At 35.3% G+C, this 13143-nt stretch overlaps 1 protein-coding gene across 2 annotated transcripts in view; it reads right to left on the bottom strand.

Moving 5' to 3' along the window:
- The window catches only part of Rpp14a (Ribonuclease P/MRP subunit p14 a), a 51492-nt gene that overhangs the window by 22735 nt on the left and 15614 nt on the right, over positions 1-13143 (bottom strand). For both annotated transcript variants that reach the window (XM_090415924.1, XM_090415925.1), the window contains exon 2: positions 9180-9273. In XM_090415924.1, coding sequence (XP_090272050.1) covers positions 9180-9273 — 94 coding nt within the window. The remainder of the gene's footprint in view (positions 1-9179; positions 9274-13143) is intronic.

Here is a 13143-nt window from a genome sequence, read left to right as displayed (position 1 = left end):
ATTAGGACTTTTGCAATGTGGCTAATCAAGCTGTTAGTTCTGTGCTTGCTGCAATCCATTGTTCCTGTAGTCTTGGGAATAGGAATAAAAATAGATCTTATGAAGTCTTTAGGTATTCTATCACTTTTGTCTTCTTTAGGTATTCTATCACTTTTTTCCAGACTTCTATTAAAGATGATGGATAGAAGTTTTATTCCTTCCTTTCCCAACAGTTATATTCTCTGATTTTTCTGCTCCTTTTTTGTAAGGTAAAAATTACTCCTGAGATCTCTATTTGGCCAAAACTCAATTTTTTTTTCTTCTTTACATTTCTTTTAATCATTTTTACATCTTCATTATGATGTAAAAGTGCATTATCAAAAATAAAGGAAAAAACCCTTAAGTTTACATATATAATTATATTAATGGAATCTGATTGGCTTTGAAATATTGTCACATGGACAGAAAATTCAGAAAACAATAAAAAAACATTTAGGTTAGAATCAAAGCCAAGAAAGACGTATTTATTTTGGGAAAGTAAATACTTCTTTCTCAGCTTTTCAAGTTTTAATATTCCCTATTAATGATCAAATTCTGCATATTCTATAAGTGGGAAAGAATTACTGTTCTCTGCTACACTTCTTATTAGTCATATTCCATTACAACAAAATCAGTAATCATTGACAAATGTGCATTTGTAATAACCAGCATTCCCCAATAGACATAATAAGTAAGGTTAACATACAAAAAAAAAAAAAAAAAAACTGTTTATGGCATAAAATATGAAAAAGAATTGTATTATGTAAATACCCAACAATTATTCTCCTCTTCTGATTTTTTTTTACTCAACTAATAATTCTCACTCATCACAGATGACTGCATTTTAAGCCCTGCCTATACCAACCAAATTGTTAAGGAAAGTGATATTAAACCTGATATTTAATTCTCTTAAATAAATCTATTGCAAGTCTTCAAGGAACCTTTAACCATCTTAAAACAACTGCTGTGACAAATATGGCATGAAGTTATGAAAATCAAAAACTATGATAAACAGCTTGTAGGTAAATGGAAAGCAAAATTAGCTAAATTCTCAGTGACAAACCTATGGAAGAAGTAAAACATTCCAGCTATACTGGTACAATTTTTGAGCCCCCATAGTTCAGATGGCAGTGATAATGTACTTTGGTTGGAAAGAAGAGAGTTCAATTCCCATTCTATATATAACTCACCTTTATAAAGACTTCACAAACTCAAGACAAGTTAGTCAGTCTCATATAGAAGTGGAGGGATTTTTCCCCACATAATCTCAGGTTTACATCTCACCAAATATGTAATATATGGTGAAAGGCTTGTAAATCCAAAGAGGACACAAACACAGGTGGAAGGACAGGAGAAAATACATAGGCAAATTTTTAGTGAACAGACAGAAACTTAAATACAGAAAGAGATAATAGAAGAGCTAGTTAAATTGCAATATATGGAACAAGAAAGAAATAAGCAAACTACCAATATATCAGCAAATACTAGTAATGTTCAAAACAATCAGTTTTCACGCATGGAGCAACAGATAAAAAAATAAACAAAAAACGGTATTGGGTGGAAAGCTAGTTAAACAGCAATACATGGAACCTGAGAGAAATAAGCAAACTGGCATATATATCAATACTAGTAATATTCAAAACCATAATTTTAATATATAGAGCAAGAGTTGAGTAGGAAACAAAATAGTTGATCAAAGATTTCAGACCATACATGGGAGTTCTCAAAAAATTTAAGGAGAACAAGCAGATAACATCACATTAAAAAAATGAGACAAATAACTGGACATTATTAATATTCAAGAATTTGTAAATCAAGTTAATCTAAAGTGATATGATCATTTAAACAGACAGGAGATGAAATATTAGCATAACTGGAAAAAGACAAAGATGAACACCTAGATCTAGATGGATGGACAGATGAAACAGTTAAGAGCTGATCCCAATTAAGACCTAACAAGTAATGGATCAGTTTGAAAGAAAACTGCTGATAAGAAACTAGTAATGAACCCTTAATTATTTTGGACTCATATAATATTCTGCATACTTCTGGAGGGTGCATACCAGGAAAAGATCAGGAATCTGGTATGAAATAAAAATGATTCTACATTACTGTTCTATTATATTATTCTGCAGAAGTAAATCTAAATATTTTCATAGTAAAGAATATGTAAGTGTAACTGAGAAACTCTCCCTGTAAAAAAAAATTGGAATGTGCAGGCATCAAGGAAGAAACTATCAAGGGAACTGACTTTCCTATCTTTCTTCTATAGGGACAGAGTGTATCTGCATCTAACTTCAATCATTACAAAGTGATCTACCAATGAAAATGAATCTCACCACTGCAAAGTAAATAAATAAATAAGACTCTATGGTAAGCACCTTCTTTTCATATGTGAAAGAAAATAAGTGACACTAATATCTATTAAAAACTTATCTGAGCAGAAAGTAGACATCCAATTTTAACACAAGTTGAATTTAAAAATCCTAATTGCACATTTTATAATTAAAGAAATTGATGCAATCTTTATTCATCATCATCAAATTCCTGCCATGTACCCTCAAGGGGTGTACAGGATATGATAGTGTAAAATCTTGCACGATAAGTTAATTTAGTTAACTTGTCAAGCTCATTTTTATGAGGGTGTCAAGTCAAAATATAAAGAAAATACAACGTATTGTGTTTTTCTTCTTTTTTCTTAAAATAAATCGACTACCTTATATAGATAATAACAAAATTATTCTACAACTATATTGTAATAAAAAAAAAAAGGAAGAGAAAAGGGATTATGCCTTATTGAGTCAGCAAACAAAAAGTTCGCAACAACTTGCAAACATTTAGGCACATAAAACAAAAGACTTTCGCAAGAGAGAACCCGAGTGACAGCATCGTGCCAGAGGGTGATCGCAGACACTTTGAAGTTGAAACAAAGAACGAGGAGGATATTTAAAAGGATGAAAGAAAAGGGTAAAGGGGGAAGGGTCCCTTTTTACTGGAGGAGAAGAGAAAGGAAGATTATTATTAGGAGTTCTGGGCTGGAAGTTTCATAGCTCATACCTCTTGACTCATGGTTTGTCATTGGAGTTTCGTCGATGGTCCTTCTTCCTGAAGTTCTCTGGGCAGTTCCCCAAGCATGTCTGCTGATGTTTTCCTGCAGTATAGTAGGGCGCATTCCCTGCAATCTGAAGACAATGGACTGGGACCCAGTGGACATACATCGCAGAGGAAATCATGGTCTCCTCAACTACCTACTAGTGTAAATGACAGGCAGCTGCCAACCGAGGAGGAAAAAGAGAAAGAAATGTCCAGATCAAGGCAAAAACACGAGATGTTCCGACGGAACTCTGTTGGTAGTGAAGAACTGTTATAAAGTTGAAACCGTGAGTAACCACATCATATCGATTTTCTTGAATTGTAGATATGTGTAACTGTATGTAATTGTTAAGTAAGAGTTTGTCCTAAGATTTACACAATACTAAGTAGTGTGTTAGAATTGTGTGAGGGCAGAAATGTATGTTTTAACTGTGTAATGTATTTTCTGGAGTTAGCTATGCTGGGAGAAACAAGTATTCCCCACTATTTGTCTAGTATGTAAATACAATTTTTAGTTAGAATAAAATGTTTTGTTTCAAACAATTTGATCTGATCATTGCCAATGCACTATCTAAAAAAAATTACGGACCTGTGTGTATTAATTAGATATTGCCATGACTTGCTTTATGGCTTTTGACTAAATATTGCCTTTATTCCATTTCTTCAATTTTTCACTCTCTATTACTCTGTCTGACTGGCACAGTCATAAATCAAATAAATTTGTCAGGCCAAAGAGCATGAAAAATTAAATATGCTGCAATTGTATAGCTGGTGATGACTAGAATTAGGGTCTGCTTTACGTGCGGTAGGAACAAAGGACAAGAGTAAGAAGAAAGGGGTGAGCAAAATTTAAGATAGAGAAACTTTGTAAAATAAACACATCGTAAACAAAATTTTCTTTAAACTGGCATAGTTAATGGAATGATAAGGTAAGGAAATATAAGAACAACAAAGGCTTAAATAAATAAATAGAGGGAATAAAAACAGTAATAATAATAATCATAAAATAACAAAAAATTTCCGTTAGTATTACATGAAAAATTTACATCATTATTAACTTCTCCTATCTACAATTTTCCTCCAAATCAGTCTGTTACCTGTCAAGACTCCAACATTATCAGATCTTATATTTCTATCTTCTAAGGCACTTTTTACCATATCAATCCACCTATATTGGCCTTCCTGTGGGTCTTTTTCCTGGCAACCTGGCAGAGAACACTTCTTCTGCTAATCTTTCCTCTACCCTTTGGTTTAAGTGACCATACCACCTTAGATTAGCTCGGCAGATGCATTCCTGGATGCTGACAATGTCAAGTTATTTCCTAATATCCTCATTTTTAATATGATATTGCCACTGATGCCATCTGTTCATGTCCCTAATCTTTCTCAGGACTCTCATATTTATATAAATAAATTTATATGGAATAAGAGAGAAATTAGTCAAAACACTAAATTAGCTGTATATAAGACAGTGTTCAAACCAATTTTAACTTATGGATCTGAGAGCTGGGTCAGAAGAAAAACACTTGACCAAAGACCTTAGATCCATAAGTTAAAATTGGTTTGAACACTGTCTTGTATACAGCTAATTTAGTGTTTTGACTCATTTCTCTCTTATTCCATATAAATTTATTCAGCTGACTTCCTACCATACCAGCTTTGTTGATTCTGTTGTCTATTTCCATATTTAATTTACCATCTTCACAAAAAATCGTGAGTAGCTGAAATGTTTTACTTGTTCTATAGGTTCTCCATTCAAAATGTAGTTGATATTTTCAATGCTTCTGCCTATTTTCATTGTCTTCGTCTCGTTATTGCTGACCTCCATACCATATCTATTACAACAGTTATTCGATTTAGTCAGGGAATCTTGCAGACTTCTAGTGGATTTATTTAGAAGTATAACATTGTCTGCATAAAGCAAAGAGCTGACATTAACATTTCCAATTTTGATATCAGGTTTAATACCACTTTCCTTCATAATGCGATCCATATAGATAATGTATAATGTATTATCTATATGTGATCCATATAGATAATGTATGTCAGACCAGGATGTACTTTATCCCCTTTGGGATAAAGTACATCCTGGTCTGACACCAGATTTGACATTAAAATTAAACCATCTTCCTGTACTTCCTTCAATTCTAACTGCTGACTTACAACTCAAATAATGACTAAGTATTGCTTGTTAACCTGCAGAGATAAGAGGGTTATCATTCCGTTGTATAAGTCTCTGATCAGACCACACTTGGACTATTGTTCTCAGATTTGGTCCCCAGGATTTGAAGGGGATAAATTAACTGTGGAAAGGTTACAAAGACGGATGACAAAGATGGTTTCAGGACTGTACAAGGATAGTTATGAGGATCGACTGAGAGAATGTGGATTGCAGAGTTTGGTGGATAGAAGAAGGAGAGGTGATATGATTGAGACTTTTAAACTGTTGAGAGGTGGTTACAGGGTTGACATTGGGGAGTTCTTTCGCTTGGTTGATCAGCGGGAAGGAGTGATGACAAGAGGCCATCCCTGGAAGTTACGAAAGGAAACTGTGAGCAAGAGGGTAAGGAGTGGTTTCTTTGTGTGGAGGGTGGTTGAGCCGTGGAATGCATTGCCTGATGGAGTGGTGGGAGCGAGAACGGTCAGTGAGTTTAAAGAGTGGTATGATAGACTTTGTGTTTCTCAGGGGGGGGGACCTCCCCTCGATGAGCCTTGACAGACTTTATGTCTTAGGAAGGACCTCCCTCGATGAGTCTTTTGACTCCTTGGAGGCCTGAATAATAATAATAATAATAATGCTCCATTGACATCATATAACTGTAGTGTTTTTGAATAGCTTCTCTTTTGGAACCTCATCATATGCCTTTTCCAGATCTACAAAACTTAAATACAGATCTTTGTTATATTCCCATCATTTCTCAACTATTTGTTTGTCGTAAAGTGAAAATCTGATTCCTGACAGCCTCCGTTTGGCCTGAATCCAGCTTGTTCTTCACCAAACTTTTCTTCCACAAGCTTTATTTTGAACAGGAATTTGAGAAGGGAAAGAAAAGGATGTATTTCATTTTATTTATTTATGGAAGGCAGTTAATTTCATTTTTTAAATAGACTGTTGTCCAAAAGCTAAGGACAAACTACATTTTTACATGTATATGAATTTTCATAACTACAGCCAAATGTGGACAAAAATTTATTGCCAGCATACAAATAAAGTATATATTATACAATGTGTAATATTTGTTATAAATTTCATACAAACTTAATTGCTATATGTTTTTAGCAAAAGTTACAAATTTCCTAATTACGTAGTTAAGGAATTAATGTACAGTGCTTATAGAAAATTATGCAGAGAGACATTTCAGTATGAAATATATCTATCCCCCCCCCCCCCCCGACTAGGATGCAGTTATCACAATGTCATACTATGCTAAGCTTGAATAGATTCAGGAGTTCTTGAAATGACCCTCTCCTCCTTCAGAGCAAGGATAAGGTCTTATTTTCTGGTGGGGAATTTCAAGCAGCAATCCATCTCCCTAGTGCATCCCAAATATGTTCTACAGGGTTGAGATCTGGGGAGTGGGCTTGGTCTCCAGAAGTATTTCTACTGCTCGTGTATGATGTGATGTAGCATTATCATCCGTAAAAATTAATTCTTCACAAAGAACACCATGGAACAATCGACCATGATGTTGAAGAACTTCTTCACAATATTGTTCACCAGTCATAGTCCCTTTTTCCAGCACATGTAGCTCAGTGCAGCCATTAAGTATAATGCCTCCCCATGCCATGACCTAGCACTGCTGTATCTATCCCTTTCAAGAATATTCTCATGATGGTAAACAGTAGCACTTTTGTGCCAGATCAATGCAACAGACATTGAATTTGACAACCAGTTCTTAGACTGAATGGTTAAATTACAGAGGAAAAGGAAAGCAGTTGTACCTTGTAACATGCACTCTGTGTAGGTTTGATGAAATTAAGACAAAGACAATATACACACACACTCTCTCTCTCTGATAGTGTGAGAATGCAGCATACTTATTTCAAATTCACATAATAATATGCATTGTAATTATTTAGATTCTTAGTGTAAGTAGCCTACAGAGTACATTTGTTATACCAATGTATAACAAATGTACTCTGTGAATGATCTTTAGATAGATTCACAAGTGCTGTTTAGAATCAGAGAAAAGACTAAAACGACTCTTATCTGTAAAGAGTACATTAGCCCATTGGTGTCTTGTCCAATTTTTATGGGTACAACATTACTGTGCTCTACAATGAGCTATGGATCAAGGTATGCACGTTACAGGCATTCGGGCATATAGGACTATAATTGTTGTAGACATCTTGCTACAGTTTGTCGAGATATCCACATACCCGTGCTTGAATGAGGCTGACCTGCCATGGTGTATTGATTATGTTTTGCTATTATAACCAAAAATCTGTCTTCATGCTCCAGGGTAGAACAAGGACGACCTCTTAGCAATTGTCTGGAACACATGGCATTGGTTCGAATCATTGCTTCTGGGTACAATGCTATGTGAGATTCCAAACTCTCTGGCAATATCAGCAATTAATTCTGTGGCCTTCAAGTTTTCCAATAAATCTTCCCTGCATGAAATCATCTGAATGATGTCCTTGAGACATCCATGATTGCAACTTTATTCCTTCACGTAAAGAGCTTTCTTCAACAATTCGCTTGGCGCAGACTTTTACTTTTTATCCTGTTAAGTGCTACCACATGGCCCCCTTGAGTGCAAATCAAAAATTTGAATGTGTGTGTCTGCTTTCTATTTGAAATCATCAATTATACAAATTTCCACAAGCTGATTTGTCTGAATTTGCAGCTGTAATATTCAGAAATAGTTAGGTTTTGGACACCAGTGTATTTATACAGATCAATTCATCTTCTTTATAGGTGGTATAACAAAAATACTCTGTAGGCCACTTAGAATCTAAATAATTACAATGCATATTATTATGTGAATTTGAAATAAGTATGCTGCATTCTCACACTATCAGAGAGAGAGAGAGAGAGAGAGAGAGAGAGAGAGAGAGAGAGAGTGTGTGTGTATATCGTCTTTGTCTTAATTTCATCAAACCTACACAGAATGCATGTTACAATGTACAACTGCTTTCCTTTTCCTCTGTAATTTAACCATTCAGTCTAAGAGCTGGTTGTCAAATTCAATGTCTGTTGCTTTTTTCCATTCCCCAATAACATTTGTATATTTGAATTGAACTATTATGTGAATGATCTTTAGATAGATTCACATAATAGTTCAATGATATGGTACGTTGTCCCATTCGACTGGAAAAATGAATAGTTCAATGATAAGTGCCTCCATAGCACAACTGGAAGAATGACAGTACATTGCACCTTTCAATTGGAAAAGACCTAAGTTCCATTCTCGTCATGACGAGAATCTTTATAGGGTTTTTTCAATTGAACAGGCGAGTTAGCAAATCTCATATAGAGGTAGCAGGTTTTTTTTCTCCCTGAAATTGTGTGTTCTAAAGGCTGATTTTTCGTCCCAAAAAAAATCAGCCCTTAGGACACATGCAATTTACACATAAAAAATACTAGTGGGTGGTGAAGAGAAGTAGATGGCATTGGTGTAAATGATGGAGACGGAGAGTTGTAGAGTAGGTGCCCTCTCTCAATGAGCCTTTGAACTCCTTGGAGGCATCATATAATAATAATAATAATAATATGAATGATCTTTTCAAAACTTTAGTATACAATTTTATTTAATTTAATTTATTTTTTTATTTATTTTTGCAATGAGATATTCATTCTTCATCTGCTATGGTGGTAAGTTCATATTTCGAATCCTCCTACATACTCTTGTGTCTTAGGCCAATCTGAAGTCACAGTAATGCAATTGATAAGAATTTAATTTTTTTTAAATGTTTTCTCCACATGAATTTTTGCAAATTTTTATGTTTCGCTGTTTGAATAGTTTTTTTTTTAAATTCTCATTGCAATCTCTACTAACACAATACTAACCAAATGTAAGATTTATATATATATAAAAACAAAACATACACAGATACAAACTAACCTCTCCATGAAGTGATTTTAAAGCTCGTGTCACTATAAATTTAAAGAGTTTATCATCCAAATCTTGAGGCAAGTCAACACCCTCTCCAAAATCTCTGAAATTAAAAATATATAAAAATTCAGTAACTTATTAAAAGTATTTTTTATATGTTCAATCTGAAAAAAAAAAAAAAAGAAGATTGAATTTCTTTCCATTTGTTGCATTAAACCAATATACACAGTCTAGCCATAAATACCAGTAAGACCCCGTTTAACACTGATTTGCTATAATGCATTTTTTTTCTGAACCCAAAAAAAAGTACTAAATATTCCATGATTTGATATAATGTAGTTCTACTTGAGGCCTAAAAAAATGCTAAATTTACGCTGATTCAATTATTCGCTGTATTTCCTTTGATTTGTACATATGATTATTACCGAACTCAAACTAACCAGCAAAAGGTTAAAACAAAATTGATACCAAAAAAACATTTCGCTCGGCATTCAAATGCATGCTGAGGCAATTAGAAAAAGGTGAACATTCATAGGAGCCACTTTAAATTTGTCTACTTCTACTATATAAACAATTTTAAAAAACAAGAACAAAATTAAACATTCAGCAGCCACAACATCTTCTGCAAAAGAGGTAACCCAATCCAGAAGCAATGTTTTAGAGGAAATGGAGAAACATCTTTCCATTTGGATGATCATGAAACTAAATGCAACATGCCACTAAGTCAGGTAATAATAATCATAGAAAAGACCAGAAGTATTTTTAAATCATATTCAAACACAAAGAGAGGATACAAGCAAAACCTTTGCAGCTAGCAGAAGGTGGTTCGAGATTTTAAAAAAGAAGCAACCTCGACAACATTTGAATCACCGGAGAACCAGTGAGGCTGAAGCAGATTCTGAAGCTGCTTCAGCCTTTCCATCAACTTTAAGAGGAAATTATCCTCCCGAACTAGTTTTTAATGTTGAGAAATAGGACTTTTCTGGAAGAGAATGCCAAAGTGCACATTTATATCGTGCAAACAAAAGCGACCACCAGGCTGCAAAAGGCTGTTTAACCCTTCTTCTTCTGGCCAGTAACACCAATTAATTTTAAATTAAAACCATTGCTATCGTTCCAAAACACCAAGGGCCATGAAAGGAAAGTTAATATAACAATAACTGAAAATTAAAGTAAAACTTGTTTATTTTTGGTAGCGTGTTCCCCATCCCTATTTACTATATGTTAAAATTACCCCGTTTAACGCTGTTTCATTTAGCGCTTTGTCTTCTAAGAATGCATCTGAGCTTTAATCAAGGTATTACTGTACTGTTACAACTTGACAGTGCATAAACCTTTAATCTTTTTTTCCATTTACAGTAATTTACAATGAAAGCTGTAAATGGATTAATCTTTAATCCCTTTACAGCTTTCAGCACATATAAACCACATGTATGTGCATATAGCAGCATTCAATGTTTGAAATGTCCCCCCCCCCCCCTTTGCTTCACACACACACACCCAAAGTCTGTGAAGGCTACATATCAATTGTGGCAGATACAACATCCAATAGAAATGCTGCTATTGCTTGCTCCAAATCTACCTTCAGGCTGGCAAAGCTGAGCTGTCATTTCTTGCAGGCTACTTTCTCAAGTTCTGATCACAATTTGAAGTCCAATGGATTTAGAACATACAAACCACATGTATAATGTGCATATAGCAGCATTCAATGTTTGAAATGTCTCCCCCCCCTTTTGCTTCACACACACCCAAAGTCTGTGAAGGCTACATATCAATTGTGGCAGATACAACATCCAATAGAAATGCTGCTATTGCTTGCTCCAAATCTACCTTCAGGCTGGCAAAGCTCAGCTGTCATTTCTTGCAGGCTACTTTCTCAAGTTCTGATCACAATTTGAAGTCCAATGGATTTAGAACATACAAACCACATGTATAATGTGCATATAGTAGCACTCAATGTTTGAAATGTATCCCCCCTTTTGCTTTCACACACCTAAAGTCTGTGAAAGCCACATATCAACTGTGGCACGCACAACATCCGATAGAAATGCTGCTATTGCTTGCTCCAAATCTACCTTCAGGTTGGCAAAGCTGAGCTGTCATTTTTTGCAGGCTACTTCTCAAGTTCTGATCACAATTTGAAGTGCAATGGATTCAGAATGGGGCTTCTAGATGGCCAATCAGATGGTGATATGGGGTTGAAGTTGAAGGCACATTTTGCCTTCAACTACTGTTGTGTGGTCCTCATCTTGTGGAAAGATGGAAAGTCCTGTTGGAAGGTTCACTACCTACTGTGAAATAAGGTGTTGTTCGGGGCCATACCACAGGTTCCAGTATGGTGTTGATAACCTTTGGTGCAAGTTTTGACCCCTTTCTCCAGAAATGCAACTTGGATACCTTCCCGTGATTCGTCACCCCTCACCAAACAATCACTGATGCAAAATGATGACCTCTCTGAATCCTGGTTTGGCATGTGTGTGTGTGTGTGTGTGGTGCAACCATCTGGGGCATATACTTGGTTGTTCTGGCAGTTTAAACAACTCTTCAATGCTGAAAATCTCATCTGTGAAGAGGATATCTCTGTGTCTGTTGTTCATATACTGTCAGAGGAATGCTTTTGATTGTATCTCCCTCTGTCGCATAAGTTGTGGTGTTAAGAGGTGTAGTAGAACAATAGATCATCAGTTAGTAGATGTGGCATCATTTTCTGTGAAACATTCATCTCTTGCAACATGAATTTCTGATGTTTGTCTCTTACAACATGAATCTCACAGGATTACGGTGGAGGAGTGCCTTCACAGCCCTCACAAACTGTTGCATCCTAACACTGAGGTCGACCTGTACTTTGGCGATCAGATACATCTTTTGTATCTATATAAAGGTTAAGAGTCTGATACACAAACATCCTACTAACCCCGAGTGTTTTTTGGTGTGTTGAAAATAACAGGTGACTACATTCCAATCTTGTAAAGTGCTATTACAGCTACATGATTCTCATAAACTCTCCACTGTATGTTAACCAGTACTGCCAGATAACTCTCTTTCTCTAACAGAACTGGGCTCATGAAATTCTGTGGGCACCCTAAAGTGTGTTTAAGTTGTAACAATATTTATGGTAAGACTGGGGGGAGGGGGTAGCATGCATGCCACTTAAAGCCTCAAATAAGCAGAGTGGTGAATCTACACAGTGATGAAATTTACGTCTCCTTAAAGACAATCATAAGCACCCACAACATACTGTGGGATATGAATTCATAGTCTGCTGGTCAGAAAGGCTATCCATTCAGCCAAATAAGCATTATAGAGTGAATTTTTAAATTTTCACAACTATAATCTAATTGCCTAACAATTTATATCAGTTTAGAGTGTTATATGTGTGCATATATCATGACCTTTTAAACTATCAGAGTTCACACCTACGTTATGAATTAGCTCAGAATGACTGATTTATAACACAAAAGAGTAATACAATAATCCCGTGTCATGGATTACACATCTTTATGAAGTCTACTTTTGAAACCAAGGCAATGTAACAACTACCAGATCTATTAGGTAGTTAATGATCTTCATCGGCCAGTGATATTTCACTGGCTGATTATCATTTATCACCACCACATGAAGGCATTATGTGAGCAAACCCCCCCCCCCCCATTAGAACTAGCTTACTAGAGAGAGAGATGGTTCTTTGCTTCTCCCCTGCATATGCTATGATGAGTGATAATACTCTTCAGAGAATGCCAAACATAATGAAGAGATTCAGATTTTCCTTTCTTCAAGGGTATAGCATAGTGATTTGATATGTAAAGTAATTCTAAGACTGAACCTGATGATACACAAAGAAGGATTCCTGTTCAGCTAGTGCATAATTCTATTTCCACCAAATTATGCCTAGAGGAAGGCCAATCCATATGGCATGTCAAAAGTACTGTCTAGGAAGCATTAAGTCATGAAGACTGGATGCTCTTTGTATGGA

This window comes from Typopeltis vanoorti, chromosome 3 (genome assembly GCF_054136105.1).
Source record: "Typopeltis vanoorti isolate ZY-2024b chromosome 3, IOZ_Tvanoo_1.0, whole genome shotgun sequence".
NCBI lineage: Eukaryota > Metazoa > Arthropoda > Arachnida > Uropygi > Thelyphonidae > Typopeltis > Typopeltis vanoorti.
Note: the sequence above shows the minus strand (reverse complement) of the source record. Positions and strands in the feature narration are given on the sequence as shown.